This window comes from Dioscorea cayenensis, chromosome 6 (genome assembly GCF_009730915.1).
Source record: "Dioscorea cayenensis subsp. rotundata cultivar TDr96_F1 chromosome 6, TDr96_F1_v2_PseudoChromosome.rev07_lg8_w22 25.fasta, whole genome shotgun sequence".
NCBI classification, from domain to species: Eukaryota; Viridiplantae; Streptophyta; class Magnoliopsida; order Dioscoreales; family Dioscoreaceae; genus Dioscorea; species Dioscorea cayenensis.
In genome coordinates, this window is record NC_052476.1 from 21635255 (window position 1) to 21662158 (window position 26904).

At 35.7% G+C, this 26904-nt stretch overlaps 4 protein-coding genes across 4 annotated transcripts; 3 read left to right on the forward strand and 1 right to left on the reverse strand.

Moving 5' to 3' along the window:
- The first annotated feature begins 8960 nt into the window (after window positions 1-8960).
- Window positions 8961-12079, forward strand: LOC120263870 (ATP-citrate synthase alpha chain protein 2). Its single transcript, XM_039271841.1, has 12 exons — window positions 8961-9239; window positions 9318-9494; window positions 9590-9751; window positions 9864-9944; window positions 10111-10162; window positions 10362-10476; window positions 10566-10647; window positions 10913-11008; window positions 11217-11318; window positions 11401-11517; window positions 11597-11713; window positions 11858-12079. The coding sequence occupies exons 1-12, from the start codon at window positions 9141-9143 to the stop codon at window positions 11927-11929; spliced, it is 1272 nt and encodes a 423-aa protein (XP_039127775.1). The 5' UTR covers window positions 8961-9140; the 3' UTR covers window positions 11930-12079.
- Window positions 12080-13430: 1351 nt separating this feature from the next.
- Window positions 13431-16399, forward strand: LOC120263845 (beta-xylosidase/alpha-L-arabinofuranosidase 1-like). The gene is made up of 4 exons (XM_039271822.1): window positions 13431-13965; window positions 14063-14645; window positions 14749-15528; window positions 15641-16399. The coding sequence occupies exons 1-4, from the start codon at window positions 13453-13455 to the stop codon at window positions 16258-16260; spliced, it is 2496 nt and encodes an 831-aa protein (XP_039127756.1). The 5' UTR covers window positions 13431-13452; the 3' UTR covers window positions 16261-16399.
- A 4445-nt stretch (window positions 16400-20844) lies between these two features.
- LOC120263559 (probable beta-D-xylosidase 5) lies at window positions 20845-24080 on the forward strand. The gene is made up of 7 exons (XM_039271511.1): window positions 20845-21382; window positions 21477-21797; window positions 21912-22081; window positions 22162-22262; window positions 22374-22730; window positions 22827-23240; window positions 23331-24080. The coding sequence occupies exons 1-7, from the start codon at window positions 20957-20959 to the stop codon at window positions 23969-23971; spliced, it is 2430 nt and encodes an 809-aa protein (XP_039127445.1). The 5' UTR covers window positions 20845-20956; the 3' UTR covers window positions 23972-24080.
- Window positions 24081-24131: 51 nt separating this feature from the next.
- On the reverse strand, window positions 24132-25863 carry LOC120263561 (autophagy-related protein 8i-like). The gene is made up of 5 exons (XM_039271514.1): window positions 25745-25863; window positions 25590-25645; window positions 25155-25207; window positions 24449-24567; window positions 24132-24361 (listed from the first exon to the last, which is right to left on the reverse strand). Exons 1-5 carry the CDS (start codon window positions 25782-25784, stop codon window positions 24273-24275), a joined length of 357 nt encoding a protein of 118 aa, XP_039127448.1. The 5' UTR covers window positions 25785-25863; the 3' UTR covers window positions 24132-24272.
- Window positions 25864-26904: the final 1041 nt, after the last annotated feature.

Consider the following 26904-nt stretch of genomic DNA (forward strand, 5'->3'; position numbering starts at 1 on the left):
AAAGCAGTTTCAAAAAGTCAAAGAGATTAGCACGAAAGGCTTCCTGAAGTTTTATGGGCATAACGGACAACATATCGAACACCAACCCAATCAACACCATACTCGTTGGTTTTTGGTACAGAAACTGTTCTTCCACTTGAAGTCCAGATTTCATCTCTCAGAATTGCCTTACAGAATGAACTCACAAACGAAGATAGAGTTCACTTGCGTTTAGATTAGCTTGATGCTTTAGATGAAAAGAGGCCAGAGGCCCAACTGAATCTTGAAGTCTACAAAGCTACGATGGTTCGAGCTTACAATAAGATGGCTCACATGCGAACTTCCGAGAAAGGAGAGATGGTGTGGGTGTTGAGAAGACCAATCATCACCAACAAACATGCTGGGGGCAAGTTCAAGTGAAATTGGGAAGGCCCGTGATATTATAGAGGTCATCTACGGCAGGTGGAGCTTATCAGCTAGTCGACGTTGATGGAAAAAGACCTATGTCACCCATCAATGCGCTGCTTTTTGAAAAATATTATCCATGATGTACATGTGATGCATGATATAAATTTGCTAAAAAAAAAAAAGAAAAAAAAGAATAAGAGAGAAAAAGAAAGGGTTTGGTTTGTTTATGACGGAACGTCCAGTACTCCTGTTTGAGCAGGTTGGTCAAGCATGATATATGCTTCTCGAGGCGAAGCATAAATTTCATCACATTGTTTTCTTTGTCAAATCGAATAAAGATATGATTCCATGAGTTTTGAAATGATGCTTGTAAATTTCGCTCTGAGAGATTACATGCAAATCCAATAAAAAACTACAAGATCAAGTAAAAACAAAAAAACAAAAAAAAAAAAAAAGAGAGAGAAAAAGTCAAGAAAAACGAAAAAAGGGAAGAACAATCAAGGAAATAAGGAAGTTGGAAAGCAAAAATCTGCAGCTTTTTCATAAAAGAGTCATGTTTTGATCAAGTAGCTCATCGGGTATCCGGACTCGCCTATGATCATTATGAAAAATTTGAGTTCCGATAATTTTTAAAGAATTCTAAACTTCAAGCTAAGATTGAGAAAATTTGTCCTTCAAAGACCAAAGTTGATCAAAGCTTAATCGGATTATAATCACTTCTCCGATTAATCCGAAAAATTTTATCAAGCTTTGATACATCATGATGTTTCATGTGAACGGTTATGATTATATTTCTAGTTCAGAAAATTTCAAATCAACTTCATGACTGAACAGTGAAATCCATTGATAAACATCATGGAAGTTATTTGTCATCAAGTTAATGATCGAATGGTTAAACATTCTGGGATCTCTTTGGCAATATTTTTTGCATGCTCATGAAATTTTCATCTTTAATATGAACGGTGGAGATTGAGTTTGAGGTCCATTTACCTCTCACCGAAAATTCATAAGTTCAAATCAAATTATGTTAAACATTGCGGGTCTCCATTGTTGATTTTTATTTTTGATGATCGATGATCACTTTGAATGCCTAAATATATTGTAGATCTTGAAAGTCAGCTGCTTGTACCTTCCTCCCACAACTATTATGTGTAAGGAAGTTACGAGGGGGGCATTTGTTTATATAGATTTTTAAAGAATTAGAAAAATTAGAAAAAATATAAAAAAAGATACATGAGGGCTAAAATGAAAAAAAAAAATAAAATAAAAAAAACGTGCGCCACAAATTGTCACGTGAAAAATAATAATAATAAAATAAATTAAAATCAAAAATTTATGAGTGAGAACAAAAAAAGAGAAATAGAAATGGATAAGAAGGGATTTTTGAAATAAAATTTGAATTTTAAAAAAAGGGGATAAAAAAAATCTCTTGGAGGTTGAGGAGAATCTTCTGGGAGGAACAGGTAAAAAAAAAAAGAAAGGAAAAAAAAAAGGGAAGGAGGATAAGAAAAAAGGAAGGAGGATGGCATGAAGAAGAAAGTAGCTCTCTCCTGGTGGGGCAGGGAGTTTAAACAATTGATGTATTTCTTCTCTCCATGGTGGGGCCGGCCAAAAATAAAAAATAAAAAAAAAAAATCAGCATGGTGATGAAGAAGGAGGCTTTCTTCCATGGTGGGACCGGGATGATAAAATGAGAAGTGATGCTCTCTTGGAAGGTGGGACCCGGAGGATATAAAATATTTATGGATGAGTGACTCTCTTTCATGATGGGACCCGGGTGAAGAAGATGAAGCATGCTCCTCCTCGTTGCCACCTCTTTGCAGACACAAATAAAGAGATACTCGGAATGATGATAGAAAAGTCCCATCGAGATGCTTGACGATGGTGATGCCCTCTTCATGAATCTCGAAGCATGCTTAAGAAGTTCGTCACTCCAAAGAGGTAGATGACCTTATAAAATCTCATACCAAGATATATATATATATACAAGCATGTTTTGGTTTCGTTCAACCCATGCAAGATGCCATGAAGAAAAAAAATCTTAGATGAAAGTTCATGCAAAATACCTACATCTGGTTGTTAATCCCATGCATAATGCCATAAAAAAAATATATATCATCTTGATGATGTAGATGAAACTCTATACAAAATGTATAAGATGCGCTCTGCTGCACGCCCCATACCCATGCCATAAAAAAATCTTTTAAATATTAATGCTAAACCCTTCCCTCTCGCATAATTTGTCTTTAAATCATGCCCATAGACAAGAGCATATGCATGTTGTTGGTTTTCACTCACTGTGAACACCATCGTAAAAAAGAAGAAGAAGAGAAAAAAAAAAAAAAGAAAATTTTTTAGGACACATGTGCAAAAATGTGGAAATGTGTGAAAATACGAAATCTCGAGGGTTTAACTGCAAAAAATAATATATATGGAAAAATATGAAAATATGAAAGTTTGGGGATTTATTTGCAAATTTTTGATAAAAATGTGAAAAATGAAAAATTTAGAGGATTTAAATGAAAAAGAAGAAGAAAAAGAAGAAAAAGGATTTTTTTAAGCGAAGATGAGGGGTATTTTTGGTAATTTCATAAGACCCTCTTAAGTCTTAAGCTTACCGTGATGTCTAATGCGTGTTGATCGCTTCTCTTTTGGAGGGCCTCTTCATTGCCTCTTAACAGATCACTAAGCGGATGAACTATTGAAGATCCTTTTAAAACTCTCTTTGAGCTGATGGACCTGGTTTGAGGCCATTGACTCTCTTTGGAGTGATGACTAATCTCTTTGAGCTGATGGACCTTGTTTGAGGCCATTGACTCTCTTTCCAGTGATGAAAAATTCCAAAACCCCTTTAAGCTCTCTTTGAGCTCATGGGCCCTTTTTGAGGCCACTGACTCTTTTAGGAGTGATGACAAATTCTAAAACCCTTAAAACTCTCTTTGAGCTCATGGACCTCGCTTGAGGCCATTGACTCTCTTTCGAGTGATGAAAAAAATTCCAAAAACCCCTTTAAGCTCTCTTTGAGCTCATGGACCTTATTTGAGGCCACTCGACTCTTTTTAAGGAGTGATGACAAATTCTAAAACCCTTAAAACTCTCTTTGAGCTCATGGACCCTCGTTTGAGGCCATCGACTCTCTTTTTCGAGTGATAAAAAAATTCTAAAACCCATAAAACTCTTTTTGAGCTCATGGACCCTCGTTTGAGGCCATCGACTCTCTTAAGAGTGATGAAAAAAATTTCAAGATCTTCAAAAAGCCAAGCATTCTAAAAACAGAGGAAAAAAATCAAATCAAAAATCATGACATTAAAAAAAATGATGAATCAACAAATGAGCTCAACAACCTCAGAGTTAAAGTGTCGAAGAGTTCACAAGTTACAAAAAGCTTCACAAGCATGAAAGCTGAAGCTTATATATATCAATCAAATCAAGTTCCAAATCAAATCCAAAATGCAAGTTTCAAAAATTCAAGATGCAAATTTCAAATGGATCAACCAATGAGCTCAACAACCTCAAAGCTAAAGCGTTGAAGAGTTTAGAAGTTGCAAAAGGCTTCACAAGCATAAAAGCCAAAGTTCATGAAAAGCCAAACCAAGTTTGTGATTCATCAATGCAGAGAATCTACAACTTGAAATTTAAATCAAATCCATGATTCAAGTTCAAATGCCCAAAATGCAAGTTTCAAAGTTCAAGATACAAATTTCAAACAAATCAACAAGTGAGCTCAACAACATCAAAGTTAAAGTGTTGAAGAGTTCACAAGTTGTAAAAAGTTTCACAAGCCTGAAGGCCGAACCTCATAAAAAGTCAAATCAAGTTCCAAATAAAATTAAAGAATTCAAATTCAACAAATGAACCCAACAACCTCAAGGATGAAGAGTTGAAGAGTTCACAAGTTACAAAAAGCCTCACAAGCCTGAAGGCCGAAGCTTATAAAAAAAATCAAATCAAGTTTCAAATCAAATTCAAGATGATAACTGAAAAGTCCAAGTTCCAAGTTTTAAACAAATCAACAAATGAGCTCAACAACCCTCGAGAGTTAAAGCGTCGAAGAGTTCACTAAGTCGAAAAAGCCCTCACAAGCCTCGAAGGTCGAAGCTTTAAAAAAAAATCAAATCAAGTTTCAAATCAAATCCAAAATACAATTTCAAAGTCCAAGTTCCAAGTTTCAAACAAATCAACAAATGAACTCAACAACCTGAAGGCTAAATTGTTGAAGAGTTCACAAGTTGCAAAAAAGTTTCACAAGCCTGGAGGCTGAAGCTTATAAAAAATCAAATCATGTTTTAAATCAAGTCCGAGATATAAATTTCAAATGAATCAACAAATGTGCTCAACAACCTCAAAGCGAAAGTGTTGAAGGGTTCACAAGTTGCACAAAAGTTTCACAAGCCCAAGAGCCGAAGCTTATGGAAAGTCAAGTCAAGTTCCAAATCAAATCAAAGTTGCAAATTCAAATGTCCAAGATACCAGGTCTCGAATGAATCAACAAATGAGCTCAACAACCTCATTGTTAAAACGTTGAAGAGTTCAAAAGTTGCAAAAAACTTCACAAGCATGAAAGCCGAAGCTTATAAAAAAATCAAATCAAGTTTCAAATCAAATCCAAGATACAAGTTCAAAGTCCAAGACATAAATTTCAAACAAGTCAACAAATGAGCTCAACAACCTCAAAGTTAAAGTGTTGAAGAGTTCACAAGTTGCAAAAAAGGCTTCACAAGCATGACAGCTGAAGCTTATGGAAGGTCAAACCAAGTTTGTGATTCATCGACATAGGGAATTCACAGCTTGAAATCCAAATTAAATCTAAGATGCAAAATCAAAAATCCAAATTTCAAAGAAGTCAACAAATGAGCTCAACAACCTCAGAGTTAAAGGGTTGAAGAGTTCACAAGTTGCAAAAAGCCTCACATGCCTGAAGGCCGAAGCTTATAAAAAATTAAATCAAGTTCCAAATCAAATCCAAGATGCAAGTTTAAATGTCCAAGTTTCAAGTTTCAAGTTTCAAATAAATCAACAAATGAGCTCGACAACCTCGAGACTACAGCGTTGAAGAGTTCATAAGTTACAAAAGTTTCACAAACCCAAAAGCCGAAACTTATGAAAAGTCAAATCAAATTCCAAATCAAGTCAAAGTTGCAAATTCCAATATCTAAGTTCCAGGTTTCAAATGAATCAACAAATGAGCTCAACAACCCTCAAAGTTAAAGTGTTGAAGAGTTCACAAGTTGTAAAAAGCCTCACAAGCCCCGAAGGTCAAGCTTATAAAAAAATCAAATCAGGGTTCCAAATCAAATTCAAGATGCAAACCGAAAAGTCCAAGTTCCAAGTTTCAAACAAGTCAACAAATGAGTTCAACAACCTTAAAGCTAAGGCGTTGAAGAGTTCACAAGTTGCAAAAAGCTTCACAAGCCTGAAAGCCGAAGCTTATAAAAAAGAAAATTAAATCAAGTTCCAAATCAAATTCAAAATGCATGTTCAAAGTCCAAGACACAAATTTCAAACAAATCAACAAACGAGCTCAACAACCCTCGGAGTTAAGCGTTGAAGAGTTCATAAGTTGTAAAAGTTTCACAAGCTCAAGGCCGAACCTTATGAAAAGTCAAATCAAGTTCCAAATCAAATCAAAGAATGCAAATTCAACAAGTGAACCCAACAACCCTCGTGGGAGGAAGAGTTGAAGAGTTCACAAGTTGCAAAAAAGCTTCACAAGCATAATAGCCGAAGTTCATGAAAAGTCAAACCATGTTTGTGATTCATCAATGCCGAGAATCTATAACTTAAAATCCAAATCAAATTCAAGACTAACTCAAAACGTCCAAGACAAATGATGAGCTCAACAACCCTCATTGTTAAAGTGTCGAGGAGTTCATGAAGTCGCAAAAAGCCCTCACAAGCCCCGAAGGCGAGCTTATAAAAAAATCAAATCAAGTTCCAAATCAAATCCAATATGCAAGTTCAAAGTCCAAGTCCCAAGTCTCAAACAAATCAACAAATGAGCTCAACAATCTCAAAGCTAAAGTGTTGAAGAGTTCACAAGTTGCACAAAAGTTTCACAAGCCCAAGAGCCGAAGCTTATGGAAAGTCAAGTCAAGTTCCAAATCAAATCAAAGTTGCAAATTCAAATGTCCAAAATACCAAGTCTCAAATGAATCAACAAATGAGCTCAACAACCTCATTGTTAAAGCGTTGAAGAGTTCAAAAGTTGCAAAAAGCTTCATAAGCATAATAGCCGAAGCTCATGAAAAGTCAAACCAAGTTTGTGATTCATCAACATAGGGAATCCACAGCTTGAAATCCAAATCAAATCCAAGATGCAAGTTCAAATGTCCAACTTTCAAGTTTCAAATAAATCAACAAATGAGCTCAACAACCTCAAGGATAAAGCGTTGGAGAGTTCAAAAGTTGCAAAAAGTTTCACAAGCCTGAAGGCCGAAGCTTATGAAGAATCAAATCAATTTCCAAATCAAGTCCAAGATGCAAATTCAAATATATAAGATACAACTTCACCAGTTTTTTTTTAAGTTATGTTCAAGATGCATATTTCAACCGTTGACGAAGACCAAAAGTCAACAAAAGTCAAAGTGCGATTTTCGGCAAAATAGTCGGAAGGAAATAAAAGGCTACAATTATTGTTGCGTCAAGATGATTAAGTTCCAAACTTCTTGTATTTTCAATGAAGTCTATGAATTCATGAATAAAATTTATTTGTCGGAATCTGTTTCTTTCTTCACACTTATTTTCTTAATCGGAGGTTCCTGTGACAATGTCCAGGGTAATTAACACTAGGGGCTTGCCCCTAATGGAAGTCATGAACCCACAATCCCTTGAAGTCTACAAAATATTAAAATTTGATTTGTGATCCATACTTTTTAACCGGTCATATCCAAATCAAAGGCCGGGTGGAAAGAAAGGAGCCCACACCTAAGGTAATGAAACCCATAACGTATAACCAGCATGATATATGATGAATTATAATGCTACAATGATAAATCTTTTATCATGTAACTCTCAAGTGGAATATACAATTCTCATACACAATATCTACATAAAAAATTAATACGTAAAGAGTCTTTAAAATACATGCAAACACCACGTTTTAAATTTGCACATGCCCATTCACTCTTCACTCTTGTGACGGCGAACCACTAAATATGCCAGCGTTCCTTGCCTAACAATTGTTTGCTATATAAATGAATAAATAAATAACCACCTTATCTCATTTAAATAGAAATTCCCACACCTGTTAAAAGTTAGATGAGTCCATTAAATTGATGAACAAGACAAGTGATGTGCACAGGCCGGCACTCATTTTGGGTGAACCCAACTCTGGGCCAAGTCAACCATTTTAGATGGAACTGACAGGTCAAACTATTTTATGAGTCACCCAAACACACACTAAAACGGTGTACCTAACCTGGTCGCTTCATGGGTCAATCTGTTTTGGAATATTGGGGCCAATGTGGCTTTTTAAAACTAAAAATAAAAAATAAAAAATAAGAGTCCATTAATCAGGCGAGTATGCCGAGTACCAGCCTGGTTAATGGGTCGGGTTTGGCATGACCCATAATCGGCCCAACTAATTGTTGTTCTGATCACGGCCCATTGAACTGGTCTGCAGGTTCTACAGCCTATGAGGTTGTAGTGGGCCGGTTTGGGTGGAGCCAGCTTGAAGCCCACCAAGCGCCCACCTCTACAAAGGTGACAGATAAATTTTTAAAATGGGTATTGACTTTTATTTTTATTTTAATTTGGGCACTAATTTCTAATTTTTATCAATATGGATACTTAGCTTTGATTTTATTTCATTGGTACAATAATTGGGACTTTTTAATAAGTTTTTGGTGTCATGGATACGGGAATATTTGATATGACACACTCTACGCAAGTGAGTGACATTATATGTGGGCATCCATATAAACATCCTGATATCTACGTCACTAGAAACTTATTGGAAAACCTCAATTATCATGTTGGTGAAATGAAATTAAAATTTAATATTTATTTTAATACAAATTAAAAATTAATATTTAAATTAAAATAAAAATAGTGCTCATTTAAAAAATATACTCAAATTTGAGATATCGATGAAACCAGGGAGGAAAAGATGGGGATTTTAGGGAAAATAGACAGGGATCTGTGGGTAATTATTGGTTTACCAGGGGATGTTATGTAAAAAAACATTAAATATATTTTTATTTTTATTGTGATATATATACTAATTTTCCACAAGTGTAGGCACCAACCACGAGGGAATATTGGTCTTGGTCCACGTGTCCACCACGTCAGCAAATGCACGTGAGATGCACGCACTTGAGCAAAGGGATTGTGGAAAATAAAAAGAAAACGTGGTTTTAATGTATTAAAAAATAAATAATACATCAAATATTTAAGAATCCCAAAGTTGAAAAAATATAATATCAAAATTGTTTTAATATATTTGAAAAATAAAACAAAAAATTGAATCTAAATAAAAAGTTTTGAAGGGTTTATATGTGAAAAGTTCAAGTGAAAAAATAAAGGAAATATTTAACATCGAGGGGTTTATATATAAATAAATAATTTTGAAGGGATCATCTGTGAAAAGTTCATCAACAAACCAATGAAGCCGGCGTCAATGGTGGTTGGTGGTGGTGGCGACGGCGATGAAGAAGAGTAGATAAAGCTTCGAGCTTTTAAGCACCAACCATCGCTTCTCATCATTCTCATCATTCTCATCGCCATCGAGACCAGATCTCTCCAGAGTTCCATCCATGGCGCGCAAGAAGATCAGAGAGTATGATTCCAAGAGGCTACTCAAACAGCATCTCAAGCGCTTGGCCGGAATCGACCTCCAAATCCTATCCGCTCAGGTATTCAGCTTGGCTTTTTCGTGTTCGTTTGGGATTTTGTCGTCACGGATTGGTAATTCTTTGGTTTGATATACATAGGTTACGCAATCGACGGAATTCACTGAGTTGGTGAACCAGGAGCCCTGGCTTTCATCCATGAAGCTTGTAGTGAAGCCTGACATGCTGTTTGGGAAGCGAGGGAAGAGTGGGATGGTGGCTCTGAACTTGGATGTCGCTCAGGTGGCTCACTTTGTGAAGGGAAAGCTTGGAGTGGAGGTGATTGTTTGTTCGTTTGTTTTTTGGTTCTCAATTTGTATGCAATTAAGGAATTGGTTTAGAAAAATTGAGTTTTTAATTGGATTTTTTTGTAGGTTGAGATGGGAGGATGCAAGGCTCCCATTACTACATTCATAGTGGAGCCATTTGTTCCTCATGACCAGGAGTATTATCTCTCCATCGTCTCAGAGAGGCTTGGTTGCACTATCAGCTTCTCAGAGTGTGGTGGGATTGAGATTGAGGATAATTGGGACAAGGTATGGCTGGAAGCAATCAAAACTCCATTTTTTTAAGCATGTTTTCTGTTTCTCTTGTTCTGGTCATCGTATTAGTATTCATGCCGGTTGCTGCTGGTGACTGATGTTGCAGGTTAGGACTATATTCCTTCCAACTGAGAAGCCTATGACGTCTGAAGCTTGTGCCCCTTTGATTGCAACTCTTCCTCTGGAGGTGAGGTTCTTTATGTAGTTTAATTTGTTTGATCATAATCCTTTTGATTTTTTTGAATGAATTATTCTAGAAAATTTGTAAAAATTATCATATTTTTGCTTTCTCTGTACAAATGAGTAGCTGTTTGGTGTTCTTTGATTTTTATTGGATGTATCTGTTAGAGCAGGTCAGAGGGAAAATTGGGGACTTCATCAAGAGTGTATTTGCAGTATTCCAAGGTATGTTTATGCATGTATCAATCAGCATCTGATGCTGATGCTGCAAAAAGAGGAACTTTACTGGTTTAGCAAGTCATTCATCTGAAGCAGCCATTTGCCTTTTCCTTTTTTAAGTGTTTGGAAGGATGTTCTGAAGCTATTCTTATGTGCTTTTATCATGTAGACACTGGTTGAAATTAATTGAATGTATCAATTGCAGATTTGGACTTCACTTTCCTTGAGATGAATCCATTTACCTTGGTGAATGGGGAGCCATACCCATTGGACATGCGAGGAGAATTAGATGACACTGCAGCCTTTAAAAACTTTCAAAAGTATTCTTGAACTCCCATGAATATCTAGTAATTAGTTTCAAATCAAATGCTTGAAAGTGAGCCTAAGATGGTGCTCTTACAATGTGTAGGTGGGGAAACATCGAGTTCCCGCTCCCATTTGGCAGAGTCATGAACCCTGCAGAAAGCTTTATTCATGAACTGGACGACAAGGTAATTAAAAGTCAGTTTTCCTTGTACTGTGAAATTTTTAGACTGTGCATCAATCATGACAACTATCCTGGTGTTAATTTTTGAAGGTCCTGTATGTTTCTCTATATTTGATCTTGCATACTTAGTCATGATGAGAATATATGAATGATTTACATGAATTGTGCTAGCTTCCAGCTTCCTCTGATTCTTCACAAGAAATAAATTACCAGAAGCCATTCATGACATTCGTATGTGCCTTAACTGTTCTAAAACTCTTTTGTTCCAGACAAGTGCCTCCTTGAAGTTGACTGTTTTAAATCCCAAGGGACGCATTTGGACGATGGTGGCCGGTGGTGGTGCAAGTGTTATATATTCAGATACAGTAAGCTGCTTCTCTCTATCACCATAAAGTTTCCTGTTTACTACTTCACTTTCATAAGATTGAGAGAGAAAGTTTTACAAATTCATGTGTCAATCTCCTTCTCAAAGTTCTATTATGCTCAAAAACACCAATTCTCCTGGTGGTGAAAACATATATGACTATATCATTCTATTTAAAGTTTGATGTGCTATTTTGCTTCTCATACCAGGTTGGAGACTTGGGTTACGCATCTGAGCTTGGAAACTATGCTGAATACAGTGGAGCACCTAAGGAGGATGAGGTCTTGCAGTATGCAAGAGTTGTTCTTGATGTATGAACCTGATGCATTCACTGTCTATTCATAACCAGTCCTCACAAATTCATAAACTGTATCCTCTTTTCTATGACTGCAGTGTGCTACTGCTGATCCTGACGGTCGCAAAAGAGCTCTTCTCATCGGCGGGGGAATAGCCAACTTCACCGATGTCGCTTCTACATTTAATGGAATTATTAGAGCCCTGAGGGAGAAGGTTGTGTGATTAATCAAATATCACTCCTATCTTTGTCACAGTTACTGAAAATTTTTCATATCTACTTTATGTATTGCAGGAATCCAAGCTAAAAGCTGCAAGAATACACATCTATGTTCGTCGAGGCGGTCCAAACTATCAGACTGGTTTGGCAAAAATGCGAGCTTTGGGCAAAGAACTCGGCATTCCACTCGAGGTAAACTTCAGTCTTCATATCTTAATATCTACATTGAAGTACTAAACTAAGCAAGCTTTAAAAATCTTTGAAAAACAACCGGAAAAATGCTCGAAGAAACCTGAACTGATGATTCTTATATTAATATTATTCTTATGTTTGCAGGTGTATGGACCAGAAGCTACAATGACTGGAATCTGCAAAGAAGCTATTGACTGCATCATGGCTGCTGATTAGATTTGCAAACGTTTGTTTATGTGTTCAAGTTGGTCATGCAACAAATAAGCAATATCAAGAAGAGTTGATGTCTCTGCAATAAGTTTGAACTTTAATGTTCTGGTGTATGAACGTATTTAATATAAGTTCAATGGCATATATATATATATATATGTGTGAGTGTGTGTGTGTGTGTTTCTCTTGTTGATGAATTCTAATTCTAAATTAAGAACTCTCTTAAGAGATTAAATTTTATTGATTTAGCTGATTGGATTGACCTGTCAATGGGCCGGGCTGGGCCGGTTCGGGCTGAGCTATGCTTACCTGGGCCTGGCCTGGTCGAACAATACAGTCCAAGTTTGGACAGATTTATGACTTTAAAAATCAAGGCCTGCGCTAGCCTGCCTCAATAAGATTTTTTTTTTTCTTTTTCTCTTCAAATAATAAACTAATTATAGCAAAATTTCATGATAATATTAATGTCAAATTTAATATCTACAAATTTCAACAAATGAATAAAATTGTAATTTATCCATTTATTTCAAAACAAATTTCAACAAATTCAAATGCAAATAATATATTTCTTTTGCTTTATTATTTTAATAAATAAATATTCAAATTTTCAAGTGAACTTTAGGCTTGAGCGTGCAGCCCAGCCCTGAATGTGACTAATATAGTTTATTATCCGCAAATTGTGAATTAGATATTTATTATTTCAAGCCATATTGGGGTGGTAATATATATTGGTGATTTATTTTTAAGGAAAAAAAATAAACCACACTTATCATTTATTATTCAATTTATTATTCAATTTATCTAAATAAAAATACATTAATATATAATTAACAGATAAAAGGTCCAATTTGAAAATCGAGATAGAAATCTCAAACAAATTCAGATATATATATATATATATATATATATGAATTATTGGAAATTTATCTGCAATGGAGAGATGTTCATCTAATTTATAGAAGATTACATGGAATATAAATATTTAATTAAAATATTATACCTTATCATAGATTTAAAGAAAAAAAGAAGATAAATCGCTATTTATATATAAAATCCCCCATACTAACTTTGGTAGACTTTAGTTTATCAAAATTTAAATAGAAAAGATATATTTAAATTTTTTTTAGAAAATAATTAGTATTACTATATATTATCATAACAATCAGACATAAAATAGAATATAATAAATAAATCTAAAATAAGAAAACAAATTAACAAATCGTTAATTCAGGAGATACAACATTAGAAATCTTCAAAACAAGCCAAAACTTATCCATAAATTCAAAATTTAAATAAAAATTTATCCAATCCAATCCCTCATAATAAATTCAAAGTAAAAAATTATATATATTAAAAAAACCCAAAAAAAAATAAATAAAATCACTACAATTCACAGACATATCTTATCAACAGATAAGAACAAAACTTTAAACATTTAAACAAAAATCAATTCTTATAAATACACCACAACTTCACAACACACAAAGAAAACAAAGAAACACACAGTTCTCTATCATTTTCCCTTAACAATGGCAAACATTGTTAAGCTTTTGTTCATCTTGTTCTTGAGTTTCTTCATCTCAACAAGCTCAAGAATCATCACTCCATCATCATCATCATCTTCATCATCTTCATCATCACCATCATCAGTGCTCTCCAATCTCACATACATTCCAGGTCCAATTCAATCAAATGGCAAGAACTACACTAGAGTGTGTGATCCAGAAAGGTTTGCAGACATGGGTCTAAACATGAAGGACTTTGCTTACTGTGACAAGTCTCTACCTTACAGTGTCCGTATCAAGGACTTGATCGGACGCATGACGGTGAAGGAGAAGATCTTGAATCTCGGCGATCGAGCTCCCGGCAGTGGCCGTGTAGGCTTACAAAACTATAACTGGTGGACTGAAGCTCTTCATGGCATCTCCGACGTCGGCCATGCCACTTATTTCGGTGATATCATCAACAGTGCCACCGTCTTCCCTACACCAATCCTCACTGTCTCCACTTTCGATCCCGCTTTGTGGAGACAAATCGGCCATGTGAGTATATATATATACATACATAAGTTTTCACTTAATATGTTACCTGACATCATTCCGTGGTGTATATATATATATATATGTTGTATATGTATAGACGGTGTCGATTGAAGGAAGAGCGATGTATAATCTTGGACATGCAGGATTGACAGTATGGAGTCCGAATATTAATATAGTACGTGATCCAAGATGGGGAAGAGCACTTGAAACACCCGGAGAAGATCCATTGGCAGTGAGTGTTTATGCAGTGAATTATGTGAGAGGATTGCAGGATGTTGAAGGATTTGAAGTGGTGAAAGATCCAAATACTAGGCCTCTTTCTCTTTCAGCTTGTTGTAAGCATTATACAGCTTATGATGTTGATCAGTGGTATCATGAGATGTATAACAGGAAAGAGTTTGATGCAAGGACAATGGAGAGAGATATGGTTGAAACTTTTAATAGGCCTTTTGAGAGTTGTGTTAGGGAGGGTGATGGGAGTAGTATAATGTGTTCTTATAATAAGATTAATGGTGTTCCTGTTTGTGCTAATCCAAGGTTGATGTCTCAGACTTTTAGAGGAGAGTGGGATCTTCATGGTTATATTGTTTCTGATTGTGATTCTGTTCAGGTTATGACTGAGAATCATAAGTGGCTTCATGATTCTCCTGTTGATGCTATTGCTCAATCTCTCAGTGCTGGTTAGTTTGTTTTAAGTACTATTTCAATTCTGAATTCATGTTGTTGAGTTTATTTATTTATTTATTTTTTTCAAGTGATTGATTTGTTTGTGTTGATTTGCAGGATTGGATTTGGATTGTGGATGCTGTGGAGAGTCAGATAACTATTTCCAGAATTTTGGTGAAAGTGCAATTCAACAGGGGAGAATTAGAGAGAAAGATCTTGATAATGCATTGACAAACTTGTACACAGTGCTGATGAGAGTTGGGTTTTTTGATGGAAATCCATTGTTTGATAAACTTGGATTGAATGATATCTGCAGCAAAGAACACATTGAGTTATCAGCCAAAGCAGCAAGAGAAGGGATTGTTCTTCTTAAGAACAATGACAACAATGTGCTTCCTCTTGATACAAGCAAGTTCAAAAAGATTGCATTGATTGGTCCTCTTGCTAATGCAACAGAGCCAATGAGAGGAAACTATGCAGGAGTCCCATGCAAATACATCACTCCCATTGATGGATTCAATGCCAGCAATGTTCAAGTGGATTATCAGCAAGGTTGTGCTGATGTGGGATGCCAAAACATCAGTGATCTCAACTCAGTGCTTGAATCAGTCAAGAATGCAGATGCAACAGTGTTGTTCTTCGGAAACGATTTATCAATCGAAAGAGAAGAGTTTGACAGAGATGGACTTAAACTCCCTGGAGAACAAGAAAAACTCATAACCAAAGCTGCAGAAGCTGCTAAAGGTCCTGTTATTTTAGTGCTTATGTCTGGTGGTGGTCTTGATGTTTCATTTGCAGAAAAACATCCTAAGATTGGTGCTATTCTCTGGGCTGGTTATCCCGGCGAGCAAGGCGGCCATGCTATCGCCGACATCGTCTTCGGCAAATACAATCCAGGTCAGTAAAATCAATCATAAAAAAAAAAAAACACTCTGTACAAAATTGAATTGTGCTAAGAATTTTACTGAATTCATGCATGTTGTTGTTGTTGTTGTTGTTGTTGTTGCAGGAGGGAGACTACCATTGACATGGTATCATGATGATTATGTTAAGCAATTGCCAATGACATCACTGCAATTGAGGCCAAACAAAGAGTTTGGATATCCAGGAAGAACATATAGATTCTTTGATGGTCCTGTTGTGTATCCATTTGGTCATGGACTAAGTTACACTCAGTACAAATACACAGTGAAACCAAAGTTGAGCAGCATCAATGTTGGTCTTGAAAAACACCACAAGTGCAAGGATTTGAGTTTGAAGTCTAATGCCAATGTGATAAGTGAATGTCCTTCTGCTTTGATTGATGATTTGAAGTGTGAGGAAACAATTAGTTTCAGTGTGGAGGTGGCAAATGTTGGGAAGATGGATGGAGATCATACAGTGATGGTTTACTCAAAACCACCTGAGTTTGTTGATGATGCACCAATTAAGCAATTGATTGGGTTTCAGAAAGTGTTTGTTCCTGCAGGGAAGAAGAAGGTGGTGAAGTTTGATATTAATGCTTGCAAGGCTTTGACTTTGGTTGAGAAGACTGCTTATAAGGTTTTGGCTGAGGGTCAACACACCATTGTCATTGGTTTTGGAGATGATGCTGTTTCTTTTCCTTTTGAAGTTGTCTTTAAGAAGTAAATTATAAATACTCTTTAGCACTTTCTTTGTGATCTTGTCTTTTATTTTTATTTTTTTTATTTTTTTTAAGTTGGTTTATTTCTTAATTTGTTTTAGAGTTAGAGTGAGTTTAATTAGTTCTCATTCAACACTTGGTTGAATGCAGATAATTTTTTTTTAAATTTTATTTTTTTTTATAATAATTAGTGAATGAAAGAAACATTATTATCTTCTTTTTTTTTCTTTTTTTTAATAAGGAGTTTTTAGTGAAGTTGTCTAATTTATTATTATTATTTTTTGGGAAAATTACTGTTTACCCCTCGATAATTTCAAAACTTCCCAAACAGCCCCTGTGAGTTTTGCATACCTCAGACAACCCTTCTTTTATTGTTTCACTTCCTTTTTACCCCCTGCATTATGAAATTCCATCATTGCCCTTAAACCTTTTTGCATACATTTTTTTCGTTTTTGCATTCCTTTTTGCATGTACTCATTTCTTAAAGCAGAGACTCATTTTTTTAAACGGAAAAACTCATTTCTTAAACAAAAAAACTCATTTCTTAAACAAAAAAACTCATTTTTTTAAACAGAAAACTCATTTTTTTAAACGAAACCTCATTTTTTTAAACGGAAAACTCATTTTTTTAAACTAAAACATTAATATTTAAACGAGAAAAACAAATATTTACGTGATAAATTAATCCCCGGATATAAAAACCAATTAATCTTGGCCACTCGTACATATTTAAATAGAAACAACGATATTTAAGCACTTTTTTTAAAGCGTAAAGCGCAATATATTAAACAGAAACATCGATAGTTAAACAAAGACAAACAAGCATATCAACAGATAACTCATTTCTTAAACAGAGAACTCATTTCTTAAACATAGACCTCATTTTTTTAAACAGAAACCTCATTGAGTAGGGACATTGAGTATCTCATTGTCGCTGATCTCACGCGAACGCTTGAGTGCTGAGCTCCAGATCTGGCGAGCGATCTCGAAGGTGGCCAGCTCGTGTGGGGTCTTAAAGGAGAAATCTTTATCGGCGTTGGCGATCCGGTTGGCGACGTTCCTCGGCGGTCGGAGTGGTGAGGTCTTCGGTGGCGACATTGGATAAGACGGGCTGAACTTGAACGGAACCATTCTCGACTGCGGAGACCGCAACATGGATAGCAATAGGGTTAGGGTTAGGGATCATTCCGGGGTTTGGATCCATGGTGCCTAAGTCGGTGACGGGAACGGAGGGAGGAAGCGACGCCGATGAGGGTTCGATCTTGCCGTCTTCGTCTTCGTCTTCATCGTCTTCCCTGTCGTCGACCTCATCTCTTTCATCTTTTTCGTCGTCGACCTCGGGGAAGACCGCATGTTCCTCATCGTCGAGCGAAGGCATCGAAAGGTTGCACTCGTACATATTTAAATAGAAACAACGATATTTAAGCACTTTTTTAAACGTAAACGCAATATATTAAACATAAACATCGATAGTTAAACAAAGACAAACAAGCATATAAACAGAGAACTCATTTTTTAAACAGAGAGCTTATTTTTTAAACAGAGACCTCATTTTTTTAAACGAAACCCTCATTGAGTAGGGACATTGAGTATCTCATCGTCGGCGATCTCGCGAACGCTGAGTGCTCGTGCTCCGGATCCGGCGAGCGATCTCGAGGTGGCTCTGCTCGTGTGGGGTCTTAAAGGAGAAATCTTTGTCGGCGTTGGCGATCCGGTTGGCGACGTTCCTCGGAGGTCGGAGTGGTGAGGTCTTCGGTGGCGACGTCGGATAAGACAGGGTTTGAACTTGAACGGAACCATTCTCGACTGCGGAGACCGCAACATGGATAGCAATAGGGTTAGGGTTAGGGATCATTTCGGGGTTTGGATCCATGGTGCCTAAGTTGGTGACGGGAACGGAGGGAGGAAGCGACGCCGATGAGGGTTCGATCTTGCCGTCTTCGTCTTCGTCTTCATCGTCTTCCCTGTCGTCGACCTCATCTCTTTCATCTTCTTCGTCGTCGACCTCGAGGAAGACCGCGATGCTCCCTCGTCGTCGAGCGAAGGCATCGAAAGGTTGCACTCGTACATATTTAAATAGAAACAACGATATTTAAGCACTTTTTTTAAAGCGTAAAGCGCAATATATTAAACATAAACATCGATAGTTAAACAAAGACAAACAAGCATATAAAGCAGAGAACTCATTTTTTTAAGCAGAGCTTATTTTTTTAAACAGAGACCTCATTTTTTTAAAGCGAAACCTCATTGAGTAGGGACATTGAGTATCTCATCGTCAGCGATCTCGCGTGAACGCTGAGTGCTCGTGCTCCGGATCCGGCGAGCGATCTCGAAGGTGGCCTGCTCGTGTGGGGTCTTAAAGGAGAAATCTTTGTCGGCGTTGGCGATCCGGTTGGCGACGTTCCTCGGAGGTCGGAGTGGTGAGGTCTTCGGTGGCGACGTCGGATAAGACGGGCTGAACTTGAACGGAACCATTCTCGACTGCGGAGACCGCAACATGGATAGCAATAGGGTTAGGGTTAGGGATCATTCCGGGGTTTGGATCCATGGTGCCTAAGTCGGTGACAGGAACGGAGGGAGGAAGCGACGCCGATGAGGGTTCGATCTCGCCGTCTTCGTCTTCGTCTTCATCGTCTTCCCTGTCGTCGACCTCATCTCTTTCATCTTCTTCGTCGTCGACCTCGGGGAAGACCGCATGCTCCTCGTCGTCGAGCGAAGGCATCGAAAGGTTGCACCTTTTTCTCTGGCAAGATCGAGATCTAGATCGAGGTGGAGATCAAAATTCTAGGGTTCGAAATCCCATTTTTCATGCAACGTGACTGTGATTGTGAGCCGCATGCTTTGTCTCACTGGCCCAGCCCAACTGCAATAAAGAGATTTTGGGGGTGATAAATACACCACAAAAAACTCATTTCTTAAACAGAGACCTCATTTTTTTAAACAAAAACCTCATTTCTTAAACAGAAAACTCATTTCTTAAACAGAGACCTCATTTTTTTAAACAGAAACCTTATTTCTTAAACAGAAAACTCATTTCTTAAACAGAAAACTCATTTTTTTAAACAAAAAACTCATTTTTTTAAATAGAAAACTCATTTTTTAAACAGGAAACTCATTTTTTAAACAGAACCTCATACCTCATATTTTAAATAGAAGCTTCATTTTTTAATAGAAACTCATTGCACCCAAGGGCATTATAGTCAAACCCTGTCGCACTTGGCACAACTTTCCACGCAAGGGACAATTTCGTCCAAAAAATTCCAAATTAACTCTATCAATCAATGTTAGATGTTTGGGGGGTTTAAAAAATCATTGTATTCAAAAGGAAGGGGTTTTTGGGGAGTGCAAAACTAACGGGGTGTTTTTGGCAATATTGCAAATTTACATGGTGTTTTTGGCAATTTCCACTTATTTTTATTCAAGTTTGGAATATGATATATATATATATATATATATATAGTTGATTTTATCCCACTTCTGTTTAATTTGGAAGTTAAATGAATTCAAATTTAAAATATAAAAACTTAAAAAACTAGTGTTGAGAAATTGTTGAGATTTTGATTAAACAATTAGTTAATTACTGAAAAGATTACTTACTGAAAAGATTTTAAAAAAATAAAAAAAGTTAAAATTTTGTTGGTTTCATTTTTAACAGAAACTTTAATTAAGATGATGTATGTTACATGCTTTCTTATCTCGTATTTATAATTTTATATATCGGCAACATTAATTTTGATATGAATATTATAACTTTTTTGCTATATTATTAATTATTAGTATTTGAGAAACAACTATTCTTTTTCTATATTTGCGAGTGATAGTATCTTTTGCAAAATCTAAATCTATATGTCCAGTTGGATCTAAATTAATTTAAAAAAAAAACTCTTCAATATTCTTTATGAAATTTTTAGTTGAAAATAAAATCAAAGAAAAATTCTATTGTTTTATAGAGATGGTAATAAATTTTTAAACCATCCTACATACTCATATTTTTAACTAATGATATCATGTGGTTTTTGGGAAAAATACTACGTGTATGTTAATTAATCATGTCTTTAAAATTATATTATTATTACATGAACTTCTATGATTCATCTTTTATACAATATATATACATATATATATATATATATTAATAAATAAATGACAAGCTTATATTTCACTTAAAGGTGTCAAAATAATGTGTTATATATATTAATTAGGCCCCAATATACAATACTCTCCAATAACGGATCATGTGTGGGTTTTGAAACTGTTTATGCCTATTCACTATTTAATGTTAAGACTTTGGTAATGTTATGCATTATATATACACACATAAATATTCTTTTAAAGCAAATGACTGATTAATAGATATACAACAATGCACCTGATCAACTTCCTTAACTCTATGTAACTTCCACAAATCTCTGACTAACAACATTATGTAATAGATATTTAACAGTGCACCACAACTTCCTTAACTCTATAGATGTACCTTCCACAAATCTCTAACTAACAACATTGTGGTTAAAAATAAAAAATAAAAACAAAGAACAAGAAACAGACCTCACATTATCATGAAATCAATGACAGTTCTAAGTCAATAATATCAACTTCTTTATAACAAATCTCATTCCAATCACAAGATATCTCATTCTATATATATATATATATCATTCTCTTCTAATTCATAAACTCTCAATCACACAAACAAACACAATGGCAAGCTCTACCAAAATGCCAAACAACATCATTCTTCTCCTCCTTCTTTTCTTATGTTTATCATCATCATTCACAACCTCATTTTCAGCCCATGTTTGTGATCCTGATCGGTATAAAAAGCTAAGCTTGGACATGAAGAACTTCCCTTTCTGTGACATTTCTCAGCCTTATGCAGTAAGAGTTAAGTCTCTAGTCAATTCCATGACGACGCCGGAGAAGGTGGCACAACTCGGCAACAATGCAGACGGCGTTCCACGTCTCGGCTTACCGAAATACAACTGGTGGTCAGAGGCTCTTCATGGCGTCTCCAACGTCGGCGGTGGCTCTTATTTTGATTCACAAGTCCCCGGCGCCACTAGCTTTCCGACCCCTATCACCACCACCTCCTCCTTTAATGAACTCTTATGGAAAAACATCGGCCAGGTTCATCACTTACATAAATAAAATATATCTTCATTTTAATGTTTTGTGTGTGCTTCTCATCTCATTATATGTATCTTAATTTATTGTTATGAAGGCGATATCGACGGAAGCAAGAGCAATGTACAACATGAATCATGCAGGGTTGACATTTTGGAGTCCAAATATTAATGTGGTAAGGGATCCAAGATGGGGAAGGATACTTGAAACACCAGGTGAAGATCCCTACACAGTTGGTCGTTATGCAGTGAATTTTGTAAGAGGGATGCAAGATTTGATAGGGAATGAAACAAGTAAAGACCCAAACACAAGAAGTCTTAAAGTCTCTACATGTTGCAAGCATTATGCTGCTTATGATTTGGATTCTTGGTCAACTTCTGGTAGCCTTGCCACTGACCGTTTACATTTCAATTCTGATGTAAGTACGTGCATGTTAATTATATATATATTGCACTGCATGCATGCACGTATGCATGGATTGATTGATTGATTGTTTGTTGTTATATATATATATATATATATGATTAATTAGGTGACGGAGCAAGACATGGTGGAGACTTTTCAAAGGCCTTTTGAAGTGTGTGTGAAAGAGGGGGATGTTAGTAGTGTCATGTGTTCTTATAACAGTGTTAATGGAATCCCTGCTTGTGCTGATCCAAGGCTCATGAAAGGAACCTTTAGAGATGAATGGAATCTTCATGGGTATATATGTTTTATCGATCTTTATATGTTTAATCTATCTCTGATTATATTGATCATTAATTCATTTGAATGTATTGTAGATACATAGTTTCAGATTGTGATTCCATTGAGACAATGGTAGATGATCTTCAGTGGATGAATGATGAACCAGAAAATGCTGTTGCTCAAGTCATGAGAGCAGGTATATATATATATATGTTTGTTTGTATTTTTATATTGAATTTCTTCCTTGAATTTTGTTTTAATTGATTGATTAATTCTGATGATTAAATAAATAATTGTTGATGAAAAGGACTGGACTTGGATTGCATGACATTCTATCAGAAATATCTTGGAAACACACTAGCCAAAGGGCTGATCAAAGAGAAGGACATGGACAGAGCATTGATGAACAATTACATGGTTTTAATGAGGCTTGGATACTTTGATAACTTTCCAGAGTTTGCGAACCTCGGCAAAGCAGATATATGTTCACAGGCTAACATCAATCTCGCATTAGACGCGGCAAAGCAAGGGATTGTTTTGTTGAAGAACAATAAAACTCAGAAATCCTTTTTGCCTTTAGATCCTGTACAATTCAAGGGCAAGACTATCGCCGTCGTCGGTCCTCATGCTAATGCCACTAAAGTCATGATCGGAAACTATGCAGGTACATTCATTTCATATATATATATATATATAAATACATTTCTGCAATCTTTACAGTTATTAAAATTACTGATTACTTACTCTTAAATTACTGAAGGCGTACCATGCCGATACGTATCACCAAAAGACGGAATAGCAAAATACGCGAATGTGCAATACCAAATGGGGTGTGCAGATGTGATGTGCAGGAATGGGAGCTTAATTTGGCCAGCAGTAAGAGCTGCAAGAACTGCAGATGCCACTGTAATTGTTGTCGGACTCGATGAGACAATAGAGAGAGAAGGCTTGGACAGAGAAAATATGGAACTCCCTGGATATCAGCTTCAATTCATCACTCAAGTTGCACATGTTGCCAGTGGCCCGGTGGTTGTCGTCATCTTATCCGCCGGACCAGTTAACATCCTTTCACTGCAACAAAATCCAGACATTGATTCAATCCTCTGGGCTGGTTATCCTGGTCAAGAAGGTGGCCAAGCCATTGCTGATGTTATCTTTGGACAATACAATCCTGGTAAATACTAATAATAATCTAATCTATTCTCATTTATATACAAGTTTCGACTTTGATTTGTGATTAATGTTTGATTGATTGAATATTCAGCTGGAAGATTGCCAGTGACATGGTATCCACCAGAGTATGTATGGCAGCTGCCAATGACTTCAATGCAATTCAGGCCAATTCAGAGTTTAGGATATCCAGGAAGGACTTATAAGTTTTACAGTGGTCCTAGTATCTATCCATTTGGATATGGATTGAGCTACACTCAGTTTCAGTATACTGTAGTGAATTCAACCAGCTCAATTGATAAGCAACTGGGGACAATCCAGCATTGCTACACACTAGAGTACACTAAATCAGGGGCAGCAGCACCACCTTGCAATGCAGCCATTGTTGATGATCTTCAATGTGTGGATGGAGACCTGAACATCGTCGTCAATGTGAAGAATACAGGCCAAATAGATGGAGATAATGTGGTAATGGTTTACTCACAGGCTCCGGCGGGGATTGCTGGAGTTCCGATCAAGAAGGTCGTTGGGTTTCAGAAGGTGTTTGTTAAAGCTGGTGCGACGCAGACTGTGACATTCTCAATGAACTCATGTGAGAGTTTGAGCATCGTGACGGAGTCAGCATATGTTGCACTGCCGGCGGGGCAGCACACAATCATCGTCGGCACTGATGGGTCTGCAGACACTGTTATCAGGACACCCTTGAAAGTTAATATCAATAAGCAGGGTTCATAGTTTTGGTGTTTTATAGTTTAGATTCTATCATTCAAACTAGTTGTGCAATAAGATAGACGCTTAGATTTGTTTAGATGATGTCCTTCAAAGTTTTGATTCAGTCTGAATTGATAAAACATTGGAAAAACATAATGATAATAATTTTATGTGACTGAAGAGATTTCAAGACAAATTCTGAATATTTAAGATTTGTAAACATAATTTTTACAGCAGAATTCAATGTTTCAGTTTTTCTCCAATATCATATACTTGTAAAATAAATATTTACATCCATAGATAGACAATCTAGTGAGTGTAAAGATCATCCAAATGTTTTCTCGCTGCTGTAACACATGTAGAGAAATCCATCTTCATCCTTGTATGATTCATAGACCATGTCCATTAGGCTTGCTGTAAAATTAAATCACAATCAAAAGATGTACAAAAACACTAAGTAAGAATGATGGAAATTGAAGTATCAAGCATGGCAAAATGAACCTGTTTGGGGTAAGGAGTTCTTGATGAATACAAATAAAGCTTTGTCGGGAGTAAGACGCAGTCTGCCGCTTAGAATATGAATGAACTGCCCTATGGACATGTCTCTCGGGACAAGGAATCTGAAAAAATGACAAACATGACAAGAACATACAAAAAACCTAAAAAAGGGTACAATAATATGTAGCATACAACATGTTTGACTAAGTAAACGATCGACAATATGGCAACTTTGTGTTTGGCCAAATAAATAAAGCTATTTGCCTCATTCATGAGGTTTGCATAATTATTTCAGCCAGCAAATCATAAACCTTCCTTGACATCATCCATCAAGATCAAATTCCACTCTCCAGAATAAAATCGAGAGTAGCAAGCCCTTTCCTTTCACACTTTACTATCATATTCGACAATATACATGCCCGAGGCCCGAGACATCTTGTAAGCTAACTACAGAAGGAATGACAAATCTCTCAGCTAAACTCATTAGAAACTCAATCCAAATTGAAGCCATAGGACACTCATTTACAGCAATTTGAACAATTCAAAAGTGTCATTTGGGGTGATCAAGGATGCCTACTTATTAGTTCATAAATCAAGGTAGCATAACAAACATAATAGTTACATCAACCAATAAACTGACATCCTTTTTCCAGAACACATATGACTTATTTGATTGTAATACAGCATGATTGGAACTAGAATAACTTACTTTTTCTTTTCCATCTGAGGCAGGTCACATCTACAATACCTTTCCGCAATTACCTGCATTCATTAATATATAATTCAAAATCATTCAGGCCTTCTAAAATCACATCAACATTTAACATTTATCTCTCAAAACTAAATTGCAGTTTAGCAAATAGCACATAAAAGGTTAATCTAAGATGATATCCATCATAACAAAAAAATCTTGGACTAAGCATTGTCAATTCGTTTTAATACCATCCGGATCATCAAGATTACTTTTTTCACAAATTTGACTCACAGAATTGACTAAATCTCGCAAAGTTTTTGCAAACTATCAAGGAACTCAAGAGAACAACCAGTGCATAGCAATGTACCAAAAAAAAGATACTCAATCGCGATGGAACAAACAGCAATTCCCAAAAGGAAAGAAAGGGAACAAATGATCAAAGGCGCATACCGGGACGCGATCAGGATACTTGGCAACGATGTCCCTCGATTCCGCAAGCCGCTCCTCTGCAAAAGACCCAAATTGAGCAATTGAAACACCAGAAAATAAAATATAAAGAAAAAAAAGACAAAATTCAGCTGAGGAATCGAGAGAAAACAACGAACCAAAGGAGAATTCGTCCTTGAAAGGCATGATCTGCTTCATTGAATCCGAGAAAGAGAGAGAGAGAGAAGAGATTCTAGGGTTTCAAATCAGAGAAAAGAGAAGAGGATTAACACGCGATGCTTGGAAAACTATATATATTATAAATATAAAACAACGGAAAAGGGAAACACTTTATTACGTTTTAACCCTCGTATTAATTAATATTACATTGAACCCCTCCACGTTAGATTAGGTATCCAGGACGCAATCGGATGCGGATTATTTCCTCGACTTAATCCGTTAGCCCGATAAGACCTTGACCAAATGTTTATTATTAATTTAAAAAGCTTCTGGAGAGTTACTTACGTATCTAAATATTTCTACTAATATTTTTTTTTCCTTTTTATTTTGTAAAACATGGTCATCGATTCATTATATATATATATATATATATATATATATATGATAAAATAGATAAATTACGAAATATATTAAATCAAATAAGAAATAGGGATGCCAGTTAAGTTTTTTTTTATTCTAATTTTTGTTTATAAATTACATGTAGTAATGCTAAATAAAATCTTTTTAATTTATTTATCTATAATAAAATTACTTACAAATTATACAAAAATTAAATTTTGATAACTAATATTCATAACTCAATGGGAGATATATTCAGATTTAAGCTGACATTTTGCATAGAGATGTTATATCAAGGCAAAAATGCATTTCTGAAAATTTTAAAAAAAAAATCCAAAGATTTAAATAAAAATTTGACAAATTGATTTTGTTTCAAGTTTTTTCAAAGATTATTATTAAGTAATAATAGCATCAACAATCATTTTTTTAGTGCAGTGGATTATTCTTTGAATTGTGAATAAGTAGACTAGGGGATGTCTCCTTAGATCAGTAATACTGTTATAGTGCTGTGAAAATACTACAAAAATAATGTATAAATACTATAATAGTACTATTTATTCACTATTTATTAGTTCTCTATGAGAGATTGTATAGTAAGGAGATTTATTAGCCTGGTTGATGCACTCTCTTACGTTATTTTTTAAAAATAAAAAATAAAAAAAATAGTCTCTCTCTCTCTCTCTCTCTATATATATATATATATATAACATTGTCATATCAGGTTGAGCTAGGGAGAAAAACAAAGGTGTCACTTTTTTAT